Source organism: Venturia canescens, chromosome 11 (assembly GCF_019457755.1).
Source record: "Venturia canescens isolate UGA chromosome 11, ASM1945775v1, whole genome shotgun sequence".
NCBI lineage: Eukaryota > Metazoa > Arthropoda > Insecta > Hymenoptera > Ichneumonidae > Venturia > Venturia canescens.
The window spans coordinates 9,782,646-9,801,959 of record NC_057431.1 but is presented as its reverse complement, the minus strand read 5'-3'; the positions used below and the strand labels follow the sequence as shown (position 1 = coordinate 9,801,959).

At 36.4% G+C, this 19,314-nt stretch overlaps 1 protein-coding gene across 2 annotated transcripts in view; it reads right to left on the bottom strand.

Annotated features, from left to right (window-relative positions):
* LOC122417695 (RNA pseudouridylate synthase domain-containing protein 2-like) overlaps nt 1–19,314 on the bottom strand; it is a 114,370-nt gene that overhangs the window by 27,580 nt on the left and 67,476 nt on the right. For both annotated transcript variants that reach the window (XM_043431457.1, XM_043431458.1), the window contains one exon: nt 4,685–4,789. In XM_043431457.1, the coding sequence (XP_043287392.1) occupies nt 4,685–4,789 (105 nt within the window). The remainder of the gene's footprint in view (nt 1–4,684; nt 4,790–19,314) is intronic.

Here is a 19,314-nt window from a genome sequence, read left to right as displayed (position 1 = left end):
AACGCTATGCTTATACACGTGAACATTAGTGGTCAAATACTCGATAACTGTGTAGAAAAAAAATTTCAAAAAATTTGATGACGCTGAAGTTTGCAACGTTGGAGTCCAACGAAATGCTTTAAAAAACCTCTCAAATAATTCCAATGAATCTCCAATTGTTTTCTATGCCGAATTTGCAATTCGTAGTTTTTCAACCTGCACCAATGATTCGTGAAATCAAAAATTGGTGAGTTACAAATCTTTTTTTCGTTCATTCCGTTGGAGTCCAACGTTGCAAACTTCAGCGTCGTAAAATTTGTATTGCCAAATTTGGCACTAAAGAATATGTTCACCAAATTTTATAAAATTCTGAACTTTTTAAAATTTTTTATGTTTTTAGCATGGTTTAGCATGGCAACATTGTATCGCCTGTACCGAAACTCCTTAAGGTTCTAGAGTCGTTTACGTTATGATTTTTATTACTAGCAAGACAATCGTCCCGAATTTTTTCCCAGACCTTCATTATATGCTTCATTATTATCGTGTACTTTTTCATAAACTTCGTAAGAAGTGCTCATTCGTTATATGGAAAGATGAATGATTTTTTAAGCCTAGTCTCTATAACCCTGTGTATGTTTCTTCATATTTAAACGCACGTTTATCCCAATATCTAATAAGACGAACCTTTTAGAATTTGATACGCGTGTCAGTCGATTACCCATTTAAGCTCTGTACAAATTTCCCGACTATCTTAAGAAAATGGTTTCGTGCATGGACTGTCTTAAGCGATGTGAACAGTGTAAACATTGAAATTTCAGGTGTTTTTTTGTTTATTTTGTAAACAAATACCGTTTGGATGGATGGATTTATATAAAACTTCGTACGCAATTGTAATAAAAAATAATTTTTCAATTTTATTAATTTTCATTTGAATACTAATACTCGAATATCTTGATATCATTTTCATTTTTATTTTCATCTATCACTATCAATTTTATTATCAATATAGGATTTTTAATATATGTTTAATGGTTTATTTTTATTTGAGGATGTACAGGCACGAAGGCTGTTTTTAGACAGCACTCTAATTTTTTTGTCTTACAATCCAACATTTCTTTCCTATATGTCTGTGAAATTTCAAGTCCCCTCATCGACAGTTTGGTTGGAATATTAACAGTCGAAAAGTACAGAAATTAACATGTCACTTATGGCCACAATGACTCACTGGCCTCTCCAACCATCTTCAACTCAAAATTTGATACATTTCTAAATTAGATATCGAAAATTAAAAACGAAGAGAAAAAAAAAAGATAAAAAACGAATAAAAAAAAAAAAAAAAAAAAAAAAAAAAATTGAATCGCCCGGAATCTAATGGCACTTTAAAAAAGAGGGGTCAACGGTCATTTGAATTAGAATTGTTGAGTCGAAGACGACAAATGGTTACAGAATTTTGAAATTTTTTAGCCCTACACGTCACTTGTCATATACAGCGCAATATAACATATTGTCAATGGAAGTGACAGCTGTACTTTTTACGGTTATACCGCGCGCGTCATCTTCTTGCATAGCGTAACTTTTTATTTATTTTTACCAGGATTCATTTACATTTAATAATTCAACTCATTAATAACTATTAAACCAAACAGTCATTCAACAAAATTTGAAGAATTTTCGAGGAGTCGAGTAGAGCGAAACGATATCGACGAAATGTCAAAGATGGTTTGAATTCCAAGCTGTCATTTTGACAGGACGAGTAAACGTTACTTTTTCCAAATGAATTTAGCCCCACAATGCTCCTGCTTTAAGAACCAATCGGAATCGCGGAAAAGCGATGACAATGACGCGCTAATTCACGCGTCACAACCTTATTTTATAAAAAGGGAATATGGCGATCTCTGACCTAATCTGTCAACTGACTATGTTCAACATTGTCAAACGTTGCCATTTCCCAATGTACTATCGAATAATGTGAAAGACTCTGAATGAAATATGTTATGCAATGAACTCAACTTAAACATTATTTGCGATGAAAAAATTAAGGTAATGGAGCAGTCGCTATCTCGCCACCGTGAGTGCGAGAGAGATAGCTGCAATTTTCGAAATTGAATATCTGCGACACGGTTTGATCAATAAAAAAAAGCCCCTGTCAGCGTATTTTTGCCATCTTTCCGCGTCCGCTGACAGAGCCTTTTTTTGATTAGTCAAACGACAGCGGAGAATTTTCATTTCGAAAATTCGAGGCGAGGTTAGGTGACTGATCCTTCACCTTAAGGAGTTTCGGTACAGCTTATCTTTGGGGGGGATCAGGGTGGCAAATCCATTGTATTCTAGCAGGGCGCCAACTTCTGCACTCTCACTTTTCATTATTAAGAGTAGGCTTTATTACGAATAATATGTGTGTAATTATGTATCCATCCATATTTTCTGTAATGATTAATGTTGTAGTTTACTTTACATGTTATGGATATTTTTTATGTTATTTCTAAAAATTATCGAAAATGTGACGCGAACGTGGACAACCGCGGCATTGCTCCGTCGTGTTTCGTTTCGCGTGTAGTGGCCGGCCTGCTCTGTCGACAGGTCCTCTCGAACAGCTGTGTGGGCAATCTAACCTCGAAGTTTCAACCTCGCGATCATTTTGTCAGTAGTATTGAATTGATTTTTTTTGTTATTATCGTAATGGTGCCAAGAAAACGGTGGAAAGGCAAATGGGTGACCGAAGCTGTTCATGATAAAAGAGTGAAACAGACAGAGGCTGGAAAAAATATGAATATTGCTGCTCGGTTTCATACGATACACATAACTTCATTTATCCACTCCACTTGACTGTTTGAAATTTCGCGCCGATCCTGACATAATGCAACGTTGCCGTTACTTTCTTCGACCGTAGCGGGTCGATGGAAAATGAGCAGTTCAGTAATTTGTTTTTACGAAAATCAGACAAACTATGCAGAGAAACTTCTTGAAAATTTGACACAATTATCAGTTTAACCCTACACCTCATGTGCCTTTTTTCATACCCTCAACCTCATGACCGGGGTTTGAACGCACCCCACTCTTTTTCTGCTTATAAATCCGGTCCTACGATGCTAAACTGACTTTATCCTACACCATTTTCTTCGTTTTTTTATAACGAAAAGAATGATGTACGATAAAACTAATTTCAATTGAATTTATATATAAAAAAATCCGTCGATAATCAGTCGATAATGTCGCTTGTTAGGACGGGAGCGTAGTTTGAAGTTCGCGTGGAAGTTGGTGTTTTTCTTTTTACTGTGTAAGCATTTTTTAAATTATGATAAAAAAAAATGTGGTTTGTGCCATCTAATCCCGTGTTAAGACGCTTCATAAAAAAATTTATTTCTCTAAAACTGTGTTGTGAATCAATTTCAATTTTTGCAGGTGGGCTTTGACATTATCGACGAACATATGGGAAAAAAAATTCAAAATAACCTAAGCATTTTGGTTTACTGCACCGAAACTCCTTAAGATAACACTTTTTTTTTACTAATATTGTGCTATATATTAATGACCGGGCTAATTCTTTTTAGAAAAATATGAAAAGACTGTCAACTGACTAGTACGACGCACACGTACATCCTTAATGGGATCAATGAAGAACAGAAGGAATAACAACTGTTAACTAGCAAACCAAACAACAATTGAACCTTTTTTTCGTGACGTTAGCCCCTCGAGTTTTATTTTTTTGTTTTATCTCAGCAGCAGTGATATCTCTTATGTTCACACATGTATGCACAATTTTATATTTATCTTCAGCTTGTACATCAACTATTAATTTGTCACGTTTTGAATTGATCGTTCAAAAGATCATTATTCGCATTAATTCATCAATGAAATGCTACAAATTCAAATAATTTCATATTCGATGATTTATATCATTATTTACCAGCTGAAGTGCTTATATTTAATAACTTTATTTCGTTTGACGAGCAACCATTATTTTATAACTGTATTGAATTTTGTTAGCATTGTTTTAAGAGAAACTGATAAATGTGCAATAAATAAGTCGAGGTGGAAGCAAAGAGAAATTGAGTGCCACAGGGATCGACGAAAACGCCTGTTGCCATCTACGATACGTGTACAAGTATAGGCATAGACACGTGCTGATACATCGTGCAAACTCTTGGTACGAAAAAAAATAAAAAAAATATAAATGCAGTGTAGATGGCTGATAGTTTGAGTTTCCCATTTGGAATTTGTGGCGAAGCTCCGTAAGGGTGAATGAGAACCGGAGGAGGGCAGCGAGGGGAAGGAGTGCGAGCGAGAGTTTAGTTGGGAAGAGGCGAAGCCATTTGGACACTATATAGGAAGGCCGGATGCTGAGCCAAGAAGTGGGACACACCGAAGTACGGGCAATGAAACGTGAAATAGGAGACCCCCCGAGTAACAGGTATTCGGAAAGGTTGATGAAATTTGTGGAGGATTCTCAGACGGGAAAAGTAAAAAATTCGGTGAATTATTTTTTTTTCAATTGAAAATTTTTGAATTTAAAATACACTCTTTGCCTTCGTGCTATCGGCTCTCCAATCGCGTCTTAGAAATGAGATAAAAAATTGGAAAAATTGATTTTTTTTTCTAGTGAAAATAAGAATTTTTATGTCTTGTTTATAAGCGAGGGAGCCATTGATGCTGCAGGGGAAATGGAAGTTTTGGGGTGGCCAAAATGTACTGAACTCTGTCTCACCTTCTTCAGGTCTTTGCTGGCGTCTGCCTCTTCGGCCTTTCTCTTTTCCACGAGTTTTGGCGATGGCACCGCGATCGCCGGTTCTCTCAGGGGTTTAAGGTCGACCTGGAACAGAATGATAATTGCAATGATAATTTATCGTAGTTACGATCTTCGCAATGACTGTTCTTCGTGTTAATTTTGTTTTTTAAAATTTTCGAAAATTTCAAATCTTTACAACAATGATTTTTTTTTCCACAATAATCAGTTTCTCAAAGTGCACATTTTCGTAAGAATTTATAAGAGAAAATAAGCAATCGATCACAATGGAAAAGATTAAATTCGCACGAAAATTTAATCCCCAGCGAACCCGAAGTAGGAACATTTTTTTTCCCTCCAGTACAAGATGGCGAAGATTGGGAGAACACAGTAAGGGTTATGCACCCTTCCTAGGCAGACGTAAAAATGTATGTGTACACGTGTGTTCCTATAGATCGCTTAACGTTAAGGCACCTGCGGAAGGACGAGGATAGGCGAGAGGGAACGTGAGAGAGCGCCTCGCGAGACGAGAATGTTATGGGGAAGGGTCGTCACACCACGAGGGTCTCCCTGACAACGCCCTTGCCTGCATTGCGGTGCTTTATACGTACCACAGAAGCTCAACCCTCGTCCTCGTAGTCCTCTGCGAGAGAGCACGAATATATTTTCGCTTACAAATTGTGCGAAATTTTTCATTTTTTTAAATGGCTCTAGACACGTGTCCCATCATCGAGGAGCCTCGCAGGGCTTCGACCTCATTTTCCGAGATAAGCTGTGTCTATTTTTTCGCAATTATCTCCGAATTTGTAACTCGAAATTCCTCTTTAAAAGGAGTTTTAAAAATGTGAGGGTAGCATATAAAAAAATATTTCTCTGGACGACGTAGATGAAAAAGAAATGTATTTTTATTGCTACTCGATGGATTCTGAAAATAATGAACGAAAATATTGCTCATTTTATCTCGTTTTTTTCGATCGAGAATACTTTTAAGAAAAGTACAAAGCCTGAAGCGCCCGAGCTATTTTATTGTTACATTTTCTTCTTTAAATATTCGTAATTAGAAAAATAGAGGGAGAAAAATCTTCTTATGGAGCTCTCACATTTCCGGCTGGAAAATCCGCCAGTTTTTTTAGCACGAGACGACCCTCGTCCTTTAGCAGGACTTTTCACTGAATTCAGCGCATAATTTCTCACAATGAACCCCCTCTTAAATTCCTCACTCGAAAAAGTTGTTAAAAGCCTAACATAGTGAATGTCAAATTTATCTTTTTTGTCGTCACACCTTTTCTTCGAGTGAATATAATTTCAAGAATAATCATGCAAATATGTCGAGTCAGTTGACTGAATTTTTAGCCAGTACATTTCGAGACTGATCCCAAAAATGAATATTCAAAAATTGATAAAAGAAAAAACCGTCTGACCAGTATTGTTGGCAAAATGGAAAAAAATCTACATTTATTCGACGATCGTTGAAAATTCTTCTCAAAGTTATGCAGTTAAAAAGGCTCGTGCTTCGATGAGTGAATCGAAAAGTACAGAGTTTATTTCTTCGCTCAAAGTGAGCTCGTAAAAATGAAATAAAAAATTAAACGATCGAGTACAAGTGGCGTTTTGAGGAGTGGTATATACGAGCAGAGAGATGCTTATTCCGCATGCCTCCGGACCGTTGGAAAGGATTATTTGGCGAAAAAAATGGAGTAAACAAAGGAAGAAAAAAAAGGTTGGACAGTGTCCCGCGGGAGGAGGAGAAATAAAAATAAAAATAAAAATAAAAATAAAAATAAAAAGAGGCTCGTGAAAGAGCCGTAAAAAAAGATTGCTAATTACGAGCAAAGACGTACGTCGGTGAGAAACTCTGGAGAAATAAGGAGAGGGAGGCGAGGAGGGGAAGAGGGAGAAAGAAAATAGTTGAGCAGTGTAAAAAGTGAGTGCGGGGGTGGCACTACCGGTCGGCAAAAACGTAGAAAACGAGAACTGATTTTAATGCTCGTTGAGAGTCTGCTTGCCAGTCGTTATCGTTCCTGGCACTGTGTACACACGCATAGACACACCTTTATAGTGTATTTTATGCTTCGGGTAAACGAACGGAGTAAGAAGAAGATGGAAAAACGTGGAGCAAACGAGAGCATGGGGTTTGAGAAAAAAAGGAGAAAAAATACACACGAACTGGTCCCGAGTACGAAGAAACTTTTCGGAGCAAAAGTTTACGTCTTAAGCACGTGGAGTGAGACTCCCCGCTCAGTTTAAAATACTGGAGAATCGCTTTCATTTGATTTTATTTTTTGCTTCTCATTTCACCGTTCATTTTCTTTTTCACGTATTTATTTATTTATTTATTTTCCATCGTGTCGATCAAAAGTGACTCAAATTTCACTCAAATTCAGTTAAATCTTGACAAACAAAAGAAATAAATGCCAAAAACGAATTTAAAAAATTTCGAAAATTCTTCTTTTTTTTTTTTTAAAGCTCGAAAAATTCAAGTGGCGAGTGTCGATAGTAAAATTTTCTCAAAATAATTTCAAACTCTTCGAGTCTTCCAGCAACACAATGTTTCAAAATCAATGCTAAACAACCCCTAGGAATTGGGTCGACTGAAAAACCTATAAAATGCCTCCTTAATCTTCGTCGAATGATAAATTGGCTGAAAACTCGAAAGAAAATCATTGTTTATAGAACTGAATGAATTCAAATCGAAATTTAATTTCCCTGATACGTGGAGACGATCGGAATCAAAGTGCAGGCTGCTCGTAGCCTAAGATGGTTTTCCTTCGTTTTTTTTATTTCTTTATTTTTTTTCTTCTCCACTTTATCGGATCTCTCGTGTTCCAATTTCATTCTACCCTCATCCCCCTTATTCCGGGCTCTGCAATCGTTGTAAATGGTACTTGGAATTTCCATTCTCGATTCAAGAAAAAGCATAAAGTACGTATTACGAATAAGAAACAAAACTGTGTAAAAAAAGGAGTAAAAAAAGGGAAAAAAAGAAACGGAATGGCAGGTACATGAACGAGAGTGCAATATCGAAGGGGAATTGAGTATAAGAAAGAGTGGCGAAGCATAACGACGTTGAAACACGACTGGACTAGTGACTTTTAACTCGCTGCTTTTAACGTCTGACCAAAGCCTCGCCGTCACTACTTCCCCACAATATCTCACAGTAACCGAACGTAAGTAGTAATGCCTCGAGCTGGGTCAGACCAGGCGAAAGGTCACTCAACGAGGAGATGATATTGTATTCGCTCCGTTTTTTGTTTCTTGTGAATTCTTTTATTCATCTTTCGATGAGAAACCTGCCTTAAGGCCTTAGGCCACTCTAGAGGCCGAAAAAAATAGGCTTTTTGGGAATTTTTTTTCAGAAATACTACAAATTAAATCGAGATAACGGAAACGTGATTTTATTATTCATATCAGTGACTGCTTACAATAATTTTTTTGAAACGATTTAGTGCAAAATGGCGGCTGTGCAGCGTTTTTGCGATGGCTCAACTTTTTAAGTTGGCCGGACTCATAACTCAGGCAATTTTCAACCGATTAACTTGAAATTTAGAAAATATCTTGAAAAATACATTGTCTATGGAAGTACGTAGGATTTTTGCGATATATTGATTTTTGACCAAATGGCGCCCTTCTAAAGTAGAAAGTGAAGATCTTGAGAAACTTGAGAATTGAAGAATTGTCAGATAATTGTTAATAACGAATGAACTACGCAATATAAAAAAAAAATCCTACGTACTTCCATAGACAATGTATTTTTCAAGATATTTTCAAAATTTCAAGTTAATCGGTTGAAAATTGCCTGAGTTATGAGTCCGGCCAACTTGAAAAGTTGAGCCATCGCAAAAACGCTGCACAGCCGCCATTTTGCACTAAATCGTTTCAAAAAAATTATTGTAAGCAGTCACTGATATGAATAATAAAATCACGTTTCTGTTATCTCGATTTAATTTGTAGTATTTCTGAAAAAAAATTCCCAAAAAGCCTATTTTTTTCGGCCTCTAGTGGCCTAAGGCCTTAAGATCGAGATCAAAATCGATTCGAAAAAGCACGTTTTTAAAAAAATATTTTTCAAGATTATTTGCACTCGTTTCTCCAGAATTACAGTTTCGATATTTTGTATAAACTGCTCTCTGGAACATTACGAATGAGGTGAATAAATTAAATATATTTTCTCTGTAAAAAAAAAAAATGATAATTCGCTCTTCCAAATTTTTCCAATTCTCAATATTTCGTCGTCCAACGATGGGCAGACGAAGATAATAAACAAGAATAAAATTTCGCGATGTATATTTATGTTTGTAAAAAATGATGAACAAAAAAAAAATAAAAAAGTGAAAGAAAAATAACGAGAAAACTGTATCAAGCAAATGGATTGTGTGTCCCTGTGCCAGAGGCACAAGGGACTCTCGCATTCTCTCGGTTTGCTCGGTCACTCGGTATTGCGTTTGCCAGACTTCGACTCTCTTGGCAGCTTTTTCTACTGGGTCGATCTTTCATCCCCTCTCGATTCTCTCTCTCTTTTTTTTTTATTTTTTTTTTTATTTTATTCCCTGCGCTTTTTTCACATCCAACTTTAGCTCATATGTATCTTTCTGTTTGTCTTTGCTCTCGTTTCCCTTTTCCGATATTTTCTCTAATGCAATTGCAACTGAGTTCATTTCAGGGGAAGGAATAAAATATTTGAACAAAATATTCAATAAAATATCCATACGACTTCGTTATCATTTCTTTTCTCGTCAAATCATTCGAAATAGTCATCAAATTGGATAATGCAAACATCAGCCAATATCCAGCATTGTTGATGATAAAAAAATGATTAGAAAAAATAAACGGGAAATAAATTTTGCTGCTTTTTTCTTTTTTCTCTTTTCCCTCGCGTTTTTTATTTCGATCTTCTCACTTTCCTTTCCCAGTGAGAAAGAAAAAAAAATACAAATAAAAACAACAGCCCACCACTCTTGGCCTTTGTCCGACACCCTCGATGTGTAGGAGAACACGACGTCTGGAGTTCTCAGTGGGATGTGAAAGGAAAATAAAAGAAACGGGGCAGGGGACGGAAAAAAAACACGCCGCAACTGCGACGGACCGAAAAATCGGACTTGCTTTTCCGCTTCTGTTTTATTTTCCCTTCTTCTTCTTCCCACTTTTCTTCCTTCCATTTTTGCTTCTTTTTTTTGCGTCCACGCGTTCGCGGCTATTAATTGGAATGGAAACGATAGCACACAAAAGTTGAGAAAAACGATGACACTCGAGATTTTTGAAATAAAAATTTAGAATTTGAAACACCGATTATTACGAATATTCAAAATTTTTACATTTCTTATCGATTTGTGTTAAAAACTAGAGAATGGAAGAACGACGATGTTGTTTTGGAGCGAATCGCAATAATCGGTCGAAAGTATAAAAAATGTTGGTTGTTTCGCATACTGCAGGAAATGATAGAAATGAAAAGGGCCAATCGAAATAATAATAAATGTTGGCTAATTGTACGAAAAATTGGAAATACATGTAGGCTAAGGAAAAAGCGGATGACGATTAAACGAGAGAGAGAGAGAGAGAAAGAGAGGAAGAGACGAGACCGAGATTCCAATGCACAGTTATAGTGGGCGTTACACTTTTTCTGGCTGGTCTGATCCGACTCGACTTTTTCCACTTGGATACAGTTGAAAGGACAAAAGCTTCTCCGGGGCTCTTGATTCTTGTTTTATTTTTTGAATTTTTTCTTTCATCATTATTATGCTTTCGCGGTCTGTTTTCTCATCCAGGGGTGCAGTCTACCGAGCTACACATCGTTTTATCTACTGTTCGAAATTAAAATCCTACCTGCGGGTACGCGGGGCAAGAAGGGAGGGGACGAACGGAGTTTGTGAATGCGAGTGGGCAAAAAATGCTTCTCGTTTGTCCACATAGTAAAATATCGCTTTCAACCAATTTTTTTATTATTTATTATCGTCGTTAATGATTGAAAAAAATAAAACTACGTTATGGGGCTAATCAAATGTTTGCTAAAATCGATCAACTCTGTTCTAGTCCGATGCGACGAGGTTCGTTGACTTCACTTCAATAGGAGTCAAATAATTTGATTGATTAAAATTTGTTCGTGTACCAACTTGAAATCTCGATTAATTCATGTGGCAAATACGATTAAGGTCTTAAATAAAGTGCAGTGCAGAAAAACTGTGAACAATCTTGTACAATTTTTTTGAAACTCCAGCACCTTTTTCTGAGCATCAGTCGCAGTGGACATAACTAAAAAACTGATCCATAACAAATTTATACCAGCACTTATTTATTATAATAATAGCTTGGGCCTGGACGAAGGATTTGCAAAAATGTTGATTTAAAAAAAAAATGGCGACAGTTTTAACAAAAAATTCATTTTCTGAGGTGCTAAATTTTCGTTTTTTTCGTTACAATTTTTTTCCCCAACAAAATACGAAATCCTTCGGTCAGGCTCTAGCTATTATTACAGTAAATAAGTGGTATAAATTTGGTGTGGATCGGTTTAATAGTTTTTTAGTAATCGTGTCCACTGCAAAGGTATTTAAAAAAAAAAAACAAACGATTCTGAGATAATCGCATTTAACCACGAATCTGAGGCTCCGATCTTTATGAAATCTCGTAAGAATATTTTTCAGATATTGAACTTGAAGAGAATCTGATGAAAAAAATTTCGATTTTTCCGCCCATCTCAAGTGCACACAAATAAAGCCTTAATTGGTTTAGTATCCACAGACATTTGTGTGGTTAAGTACAACAAAAAATAAAATTGAAAAAAAACCTTCGAATTCGATATTTTCTATTTTGACTGTTCAAATGGCGAAGACCAAGACTATTATTAGCTCTTTCGTGTAGAGCTTTAGTGTGACATTTTTGGCCAAAGAAAGTGGCGCATACGTCAAATTCTTCGTCGTCAAGAGCGAGGGGGAAAAAATTGAAAAAAGAATGGAATAATCACAATGAATTACCCACCAGGTAGGAGGGAAAGAGTTGATGAAGAAATTATCGAACACGCGACGTGCAAATGGGTATTGTAACGTTAGCACGACGCTAACTAAAAATACACTGGCGAGACAGAGAAAGAGATTTTAGGTAAAAAAAAAAGAGAAAAGGGCAGAGAGGTGGGGGCTGGAACGAGAATGCTGTGTCCAAAAAGTGGGTCAATTAGAAACAAGACAAGCGATTAATTTCTCTGACAAGTGATCAAAACAACAAAGCTCATGGGAGCAGAGAGAAAACTGGAGGTAGCACGTCCTCGAGAAATCAGAAGGATTGGGGCTGTGGAGGGGGAGGAGGAAGAGAAAAGCAAAGTTCCAAAAGCTCTCTCACTCTCTATATATTTACACGAGGCTGAATATATGCACCCTTTGGATTATTATTGTAGGTCGTTCTCCTTCAACCCCTTCGCATTTATACAATAGCAGACCCACAAATGTGGAATTTCACCTTTTGAAATAGCGAACACAAAAACAAGTAACGCTTGAAGATTTTTTCGAATATCTTTTCAGGCACGATTTGCAAATGTGATGAAAAAACGTTTGACATTTCAATGAAAATTGTGAGATAAATAAAATTATTTTTTACACAATTTAAGGGGTTTTCAACACGACACTTTTTTCTATAGTCGAGCCAGAGATTAATTCCTGGTTAAAGGTTCATTGGTTTTTATGAATTTCATCGATGCACGAAACAAAAACAGGTTCACAATGTTTCGAGGGATATGGAAATACCGAAGAATTATTGTGGATCGAGAAATTTATGATTTTTAATAAAATTCATCACTGCAGATAATTTAATGATCGTTGAGAGGTAAAACGACTGCAGAATTTTTGTAAAATCGATTTTTTTATTTTTTCATTCGCTCGAAATATACTTTGAAAGCATTAGAATATGAGGCAAGAGGTTTACGCCTGAAATTTCATCGAAATTTCTGGCCTACTGGAAAAATATTCTGGAACGTAAAATTCATGGAAAATTCTACTGAAAACGATAAATTTATGATTTTTAATCAAATTCTTCGATGCAAAAAAGAAAAATTATTATTGAATGTGGGCCAGGGCGGGGGGGTCGGAATGAATCGGTAGAAAATTAAGACTCGAAAAGGAATTCGTAATAGTTCTAAAGCACACATAGGAGGGATTTGAAGAGGTATTGAAATTCAATTATTTCTGCCTCATTAGAGTTTCTTTTCCCTACGGAGCTCTAGGCTTTTGCCCGGATATTTTCAATTGCTTCTCAAACAGATGCGAATGGACGATTCGACCCCCCCCCCCGCCCCGGCTCCTCGACTCTGCCGTCTTTAAGGGCCCATTAAACCAAACGGATTAAAATAAATATTCACCATTCGTATTTTTCTACTTCATGAAAGGAAACAAAAGAAGAAAGGTCAAGAAAAAGGAACTTCAACCGAGTCTCCATCACTCCGATTTTCCTCGTTTCACCTCCCCTTTTTTTGTACACACATCGATGCGTTCTCGAGCTTTGATACTTTTTTTCCTCAAATTATTGTAACTTCTCAATATAAAATGATGTGTCATTGGAAATAATTGAATTTTCCATGAATATTCATAAAAATCAACGTGCCCATTGACGAAACTGTTGAAATCCAAAATAATTGTGATGGAAAAATGCTTTATTATCTTGAATTTATGTAAAACGCGAAAAAAAGATATTTAAAAAAATTTTTTGATCCTTCAAACCCTCCCATACATTCCTGATCTCAAATCACATTCTTCGAATAAAAAAAATAATGAATTTCACAAATGAAGTATTTTTTTCAGTTTTATTTATTAAATTAAAATGCAGACACCGATTTAAAGCATTATTCAAAATTTGGTTGAATGACAAATAAACCAGAAACCAATGAACTCAATAAAGCTTATTCCTACATTGGTTCATAAATTGAAAAAAAAAAAAAAAAAAAACAAAAAAAATTTTTTTTTTTTTTTTTTTTTAAATCAATGAAAACGATTATCCGATTACGGTACACTCGACTGAGGTTTGTGACGAATACAAAACGATTTTTCACTCCGCTGTCCTGTGTCGCGAATCCATAATGAGTGAGAACATCGATCGAGTCGGTATTCGAAGTTTCTTGTAGATTGGAGTTGGCAATAAAAAATGCATAGTCAACCAAATCAGTCTGATACGCGCCTCGAAACGAAGAAAGTCGAAAGAAACACAAAAGTTTATTTTTCCATACAAAAATAATGATTTTCTTCATTGTAAAATATAAGATTTTTTCATTTCGAAAATGATTCTCGTCCCCCCCCCAGCACACTTTTAATTGAAATAGAAAAAAAAAACGAAGAAAAAATTTGGAACGTTCGTCTGGCACGCGATGTCCTTTTGATCGACTCCGATCTCATCCCTTCCCCAACCAATCCCCCCCCCCCTTCGCCCCTCCGTCCTTCTCGGCCATTCTCTCTTTCTGTTATCGTGAGAGTTCGAAATAAACATTGTTCTTTCTCCCTTTGCGAGATAGTTCTGTCTCATTTCCACGTAGAAATGTCAGAATTGGCGTCGCGTGTTGAGGACAACAAACGTGCATCCTGAATATAACCCCAGCGTAAAACAGTGTGCGCGCGCACGCCTTTATACGAGACAGCACATTTCCGTTTTCGAAAGCTATACGTGTATGCAATGCATACACGTATAAAAAAATTTAAATACACGTTTGCATACGACATGGAAGAAGAATCAGTGACGATAAATACGTCAAGGACTTTTTTCCACTTCGTGATAAATTGTACAATAAAATAACTTTATCTGTCACAGTGTCGAAAAAAAGTCAAGTAAGATAGAGGAAAATTCACGTCGGCTGGGTCGCCGGCTCGGATTGAAGGATCTTCCCGTCCTGCCGGCCGGAAAAACAACTTTGTTCTTACTGCCTTTTGTCACAACATAATTACACGCTTCTCGACTATTTTTTCTCGATAAAACAGCTCCGAGGCACTGCAAATTCGGTGCTTGACAAGAGCGAAGGTTTCAGATGCAAATTTTCTTTCGTTATGACAAGTTTTTATTACTTTTTTTTATTTTTATGAGATTAACCCTTCAAACTGTGCTCTGTGACTGGTTTAGGAAAACATGGTTGTTTCGAAAACTCGGAATTTAATGAAGCATGAAGTTTTTTATTTAATTTATTATAATAATATTAATTGTACCAATGTTAATAAACTATATTATATTAATATTAATTTTTAAATGAACAAATTTAATCATTTAAAAAGCATGAAACAATTCAATGAGACAGTAATCTAGACAAGAACGTTCATGATCCCTTGTCAATCAATGATAACTCGAACGATTGCACTGCAGACTCATTTGGAAATTAAAAAAAAAGCAGGATATTTAAAAAAAATTCAACTGAATTCTGTGAATTCCATCCAAAGGCGTTTTATAATTCGATAATATTTTTTTCTCCCGAATTATTCTCATAATTCCGTTGGTTTCAACATTTTAATTAAAGTTTAAATACATAAAGAACAGTTGGAACTGAGGATGAAAAAGTTTTTGTATCTCTGTGTACTCATACGTGCGTTCAACAGCGTCTACGAGTTAAGGAGTTTCGGTACAGAAGTCTAAATATTAAGAAATTTATGAAATTTGGTGATAATGTTCTTCAACATTAAGTGCGAAAACACAAATTTTTTCAAAATTTTCTTCTACTTAGTTATCGAGTAATTTCGCATTAAAGCAGATTTCTTATGCCCGGAATGTATACCTATATATATGGAAACACTATGCTTATACACGTGAACTTTAGTGATCAATTACTCGATAACTGTGTAGAAGAAAAATTAAAAAAAATTTGTATTGTCAAATTTGTCCCTAAAGAATATGTTCACCAAATTTTATAAAATTCTGAACTTTTTGAAATTTTTTATGTTTTTAGCATGGTTTAGCATGGCAACATTGTATCGCCTGTACCGAAACTCCTTAAGGGGTTGAGAGCACTCGTTCGGTTTATGACTAATTATTGATATAAAAAACCTGTTGTAAAAGCTTCCATGTGTTTGGTCTCCGATTTGATGGAAGAATTGTGATTATTGAGATTTCAAGTTTTTGGGGGGTGTCGAGGAGCTGAGAGTCGAGAATTTTGAAGGCGAGAGTGTGACGAGACGTAAGTTTAATAATATTTCCAGTGATTTCATAAACTTCTTTCAGGATAGTTTATTAGAATGAAAAGAAACGATGGCGAGGAGTTAAAAAATGTGAGATTTGAAAAGGGGGTGGCGGTTACGAGGGCGGAAGAAGAAGAGGAAAAAAGAGAGACGCATTCGCAGACTTTGTTCTCGTGCTGCTGCTGCTGCTGCTGCTGCTGGTAGAGCGAAATCGCGTTACTTTTTCCATCCCTCGCAAGTTTCATCCCCTTTCAACCCCCGGACGATTCAGACAGCTGTGCGGTGTCGTGGGTGGGTTGTGGAACACGGCGGTGAGGCTAAGGTGGCGGCAGTACCAGGGAACACCAACGGAGCGCATTAATTAACGTCACTGGAATGGGCTTTGCGTCACGATCTCGTTTTAAAAGGCGCTATTTTTTTTCCTAACCCCCGAAGCAGCATAGACATTCGAATGAAATTTTCTTTTTCCACGTCCCTTGAGACTGAGGAATTAGATTTTCCGAGATGAAAAAGCGTCACTTTGCAAAGGAATTTCAATCGTTTTGTTTCACAATTTTTCCACCCCCCCCCCCTCCTCCGTGGAAGCAGGAATAACGAAATCGTGTTATTAGGAAAGCCTCCCCTATCTTATGAACGAATGTTTTTTTGACGAGAAGCCCACACACCGGTGACAGACGTTACGACGTTACTGAAATCAGATTTGAGCTTCCAGGCTCGCTTCAACCCTGCCTAATGCCTTTTTCAATCCCTCTATCGTTTGATACACAAAGCCTACGAATTTTAGCCAACTTTTTCCCCACCCCCTGAGATCCAAGGAATTTAAAATTCTCGTGTAAATATGTGCCCTGGAATATCCGCAGGTTTTGTGACATTTAAATTGCAATTTTTTTCATCCCCTAATGCAAAAATAATTTAATAATATGCTACGACGAGCTGCCATTTTGGAATATGATATAATATCTCGTTGCGATTTCCGTACCCCCGGAGACTCAATAACGTCATTGGAAATGGCTTTGGGCCAAAAACTCTTTGCAGACTATTTTTTCAAGTTTTGGTGCAATTTCAACGAAGCGAAGATGGCAGTGGAGGTTTTTTAAGGATGGTGGATCGCGACGATACAATGTTGCCATGCTAAGGCATGTTAAAAATATGAAGAATTTCACAAAATTTGGTAAATGTATTCTTTCAAAATATATAAGACAATATACATTTTTTAAAGATTTTTCTACCACATAGCTCTCGAGTAATTGAACACGCTGTAATAAACCTTTTAATTTTCTTTGTAGAATATTGTTTTATTATTTTTTTATCAGCGACTTAAGGATATATTGCACAGGCGATACAATGTTGCCATGCTAAACCATGCTAAAAACATAAAAAAATTCAAAATTATCAGAATTTTATAAAATTTGGTGAACATATTCTTTAGTGCCAAATTTGACAATACAATTTTTTTAAGATTTTTTTCTTCTGTACAGTTATCGAGTAATTGATCACTAAAGTTGACGTGTATAAGCATAGCGTTTCCATATATATAGGTATACATTCCAGGCATAAGAAATCTGCTTTAATGCGTAATTACTCGATAACTAAACAGAAGAAAATTTTGAAAAAATTTGTGTTTTCGCACTTGATGTTGAAGAACATTATCACCAAATTTCATCAATTTCTAATTAGATCGACTTTTGTATCATTCACCCTTAACTAGCCTGAAATGTTCGATGCGTTGATCCACTATTGGGTTATAGAGCGGTGAGATAAGGTGAGGCAAATAATCAGAAGATTATTTATCTCACACGGTGGTTTATGTCGATCTTTATTACTCGAGAGCACTCTTCGCACTGCCTTTCTTGCTGTAAGCGAAATCCGAGGATTAAAATTTTGGGGAGGGGTGAGATCACAACTTCAGTCCTTTCGTGAAACATTGTATCGCGCCAAATTAAAATTATTACAACGTGTATAACAGGGTGTCTAATTTTGACCAGAACAGAAATTTCATGACTTTTAAGGCTTTTTAAGTCAAGGAACAGGAATTTTTCATGACTTTTCTTATGGTTCTGATACTTTTTATTCATCTTTTAATTATAAAAAAATTCAATAAAAATAACAAAGAAATGATATTTTATTTTGAAATAAAGAATCTTTTTTTTCTTACAAACTATTCATTCGATATTCGTCTTTATATCGATGATGAGTATTGACGAACCGGACATTGTCGCGACCCCGCGAATTTTGAAATCATGTTGAAGAAAACCAAAAAATCGACAATGACAATGAGCGTTGCAGAGATCTTAAAAAATCAGGTTGTTTGGTAATTTTTCATGACATTTAATGATTTTTTCAGGTCCGAGTGTAATTTCATGACATTTAAGAATTTTCATGACTTTTCAGGTCGTTAGACACCCTGTATAAGCATAGAGTTTACACATGTACAGTTTATATCTCGTGCATAAGAAGTTCGATTTAACGCTCAATTATATTCGCGATAACCATGTGGTAAAAAAAAATTTGAAAAAAATTGTATTTGTAAGCTTGATGCCAAAGAACGTTGTCACCAAATTTGATCAAATTCTGATTTTATTTTGATTTCGTGATCCACCCTCCTCAATAGTTCGAGGTAGGAGGGATGCAAAATCATGTTGTGACGACGTTCCCGTTGCTTACTATTGAAAAAACGTGCAGGGTTAAAAAAAAAAAAAAAAAAAAAAAATTGTAGAAACTCATAGTTTTCGAGTGTTTTTTGTATCCTGAGATAGTGAAAGGGGCGAGTATGCAAAGTACACGAACGAGATGTGGCTCGAGGGCATGGGCAGGATGAAAAACAAGCCTCGAGATCGGAGCGATGGGGGTTGCCAACGTATGGTGAAAATGGTGACACTGACCGACGGCTTTGCACGAGCGTCGCCATTTTTTTCTTCCCTTTTCGTTGGCGAGTCCTCTTTGAATTTTTCGACCCTCGGAAGCCCAGCTGAAAACGCTACAGCTTTTCGTCTACTGTGCTCGAGCCTCGCTGCGGGTCTCGCGCAACCCCTTCAAATCCCTCGGAGCCTCTTTTCGAGTCTCACAATTCTCTGGCACATTCCCTCGTTCCCTTTGATCTCGAAAGATCCACATGAGCGAGAGGGATACATGGCGTGCCTGGAGCAAGCGAGGGTTAAATCCACCCCCTCGGCCCGAGGGCTGTTTTCGAGATTTTTTGTCTTGCGAGAAAAAGAGGGTGAAGGCAAGTCGCAGGGAATATTTTTAGTGAGACGAGTTTCGTCGTCATTGTTTTTAAAAAAATTATTCTTCATTTTGTACTATTGGATTTCATCGTTTTCACTATTTTTTATCCCTTTTCCGGCTCAATGGCGATGCATTTTTCAGGGAGAACGAGAATTTTTCTCGACCATAAAAACCCGGGGAAGAAATAAAAAACGAATGGACCGAGGAGCTGGAGAAATACGAAAAGGTTAGTAACAGAGAGCCATAAAAAAACGTCTCGGGGTT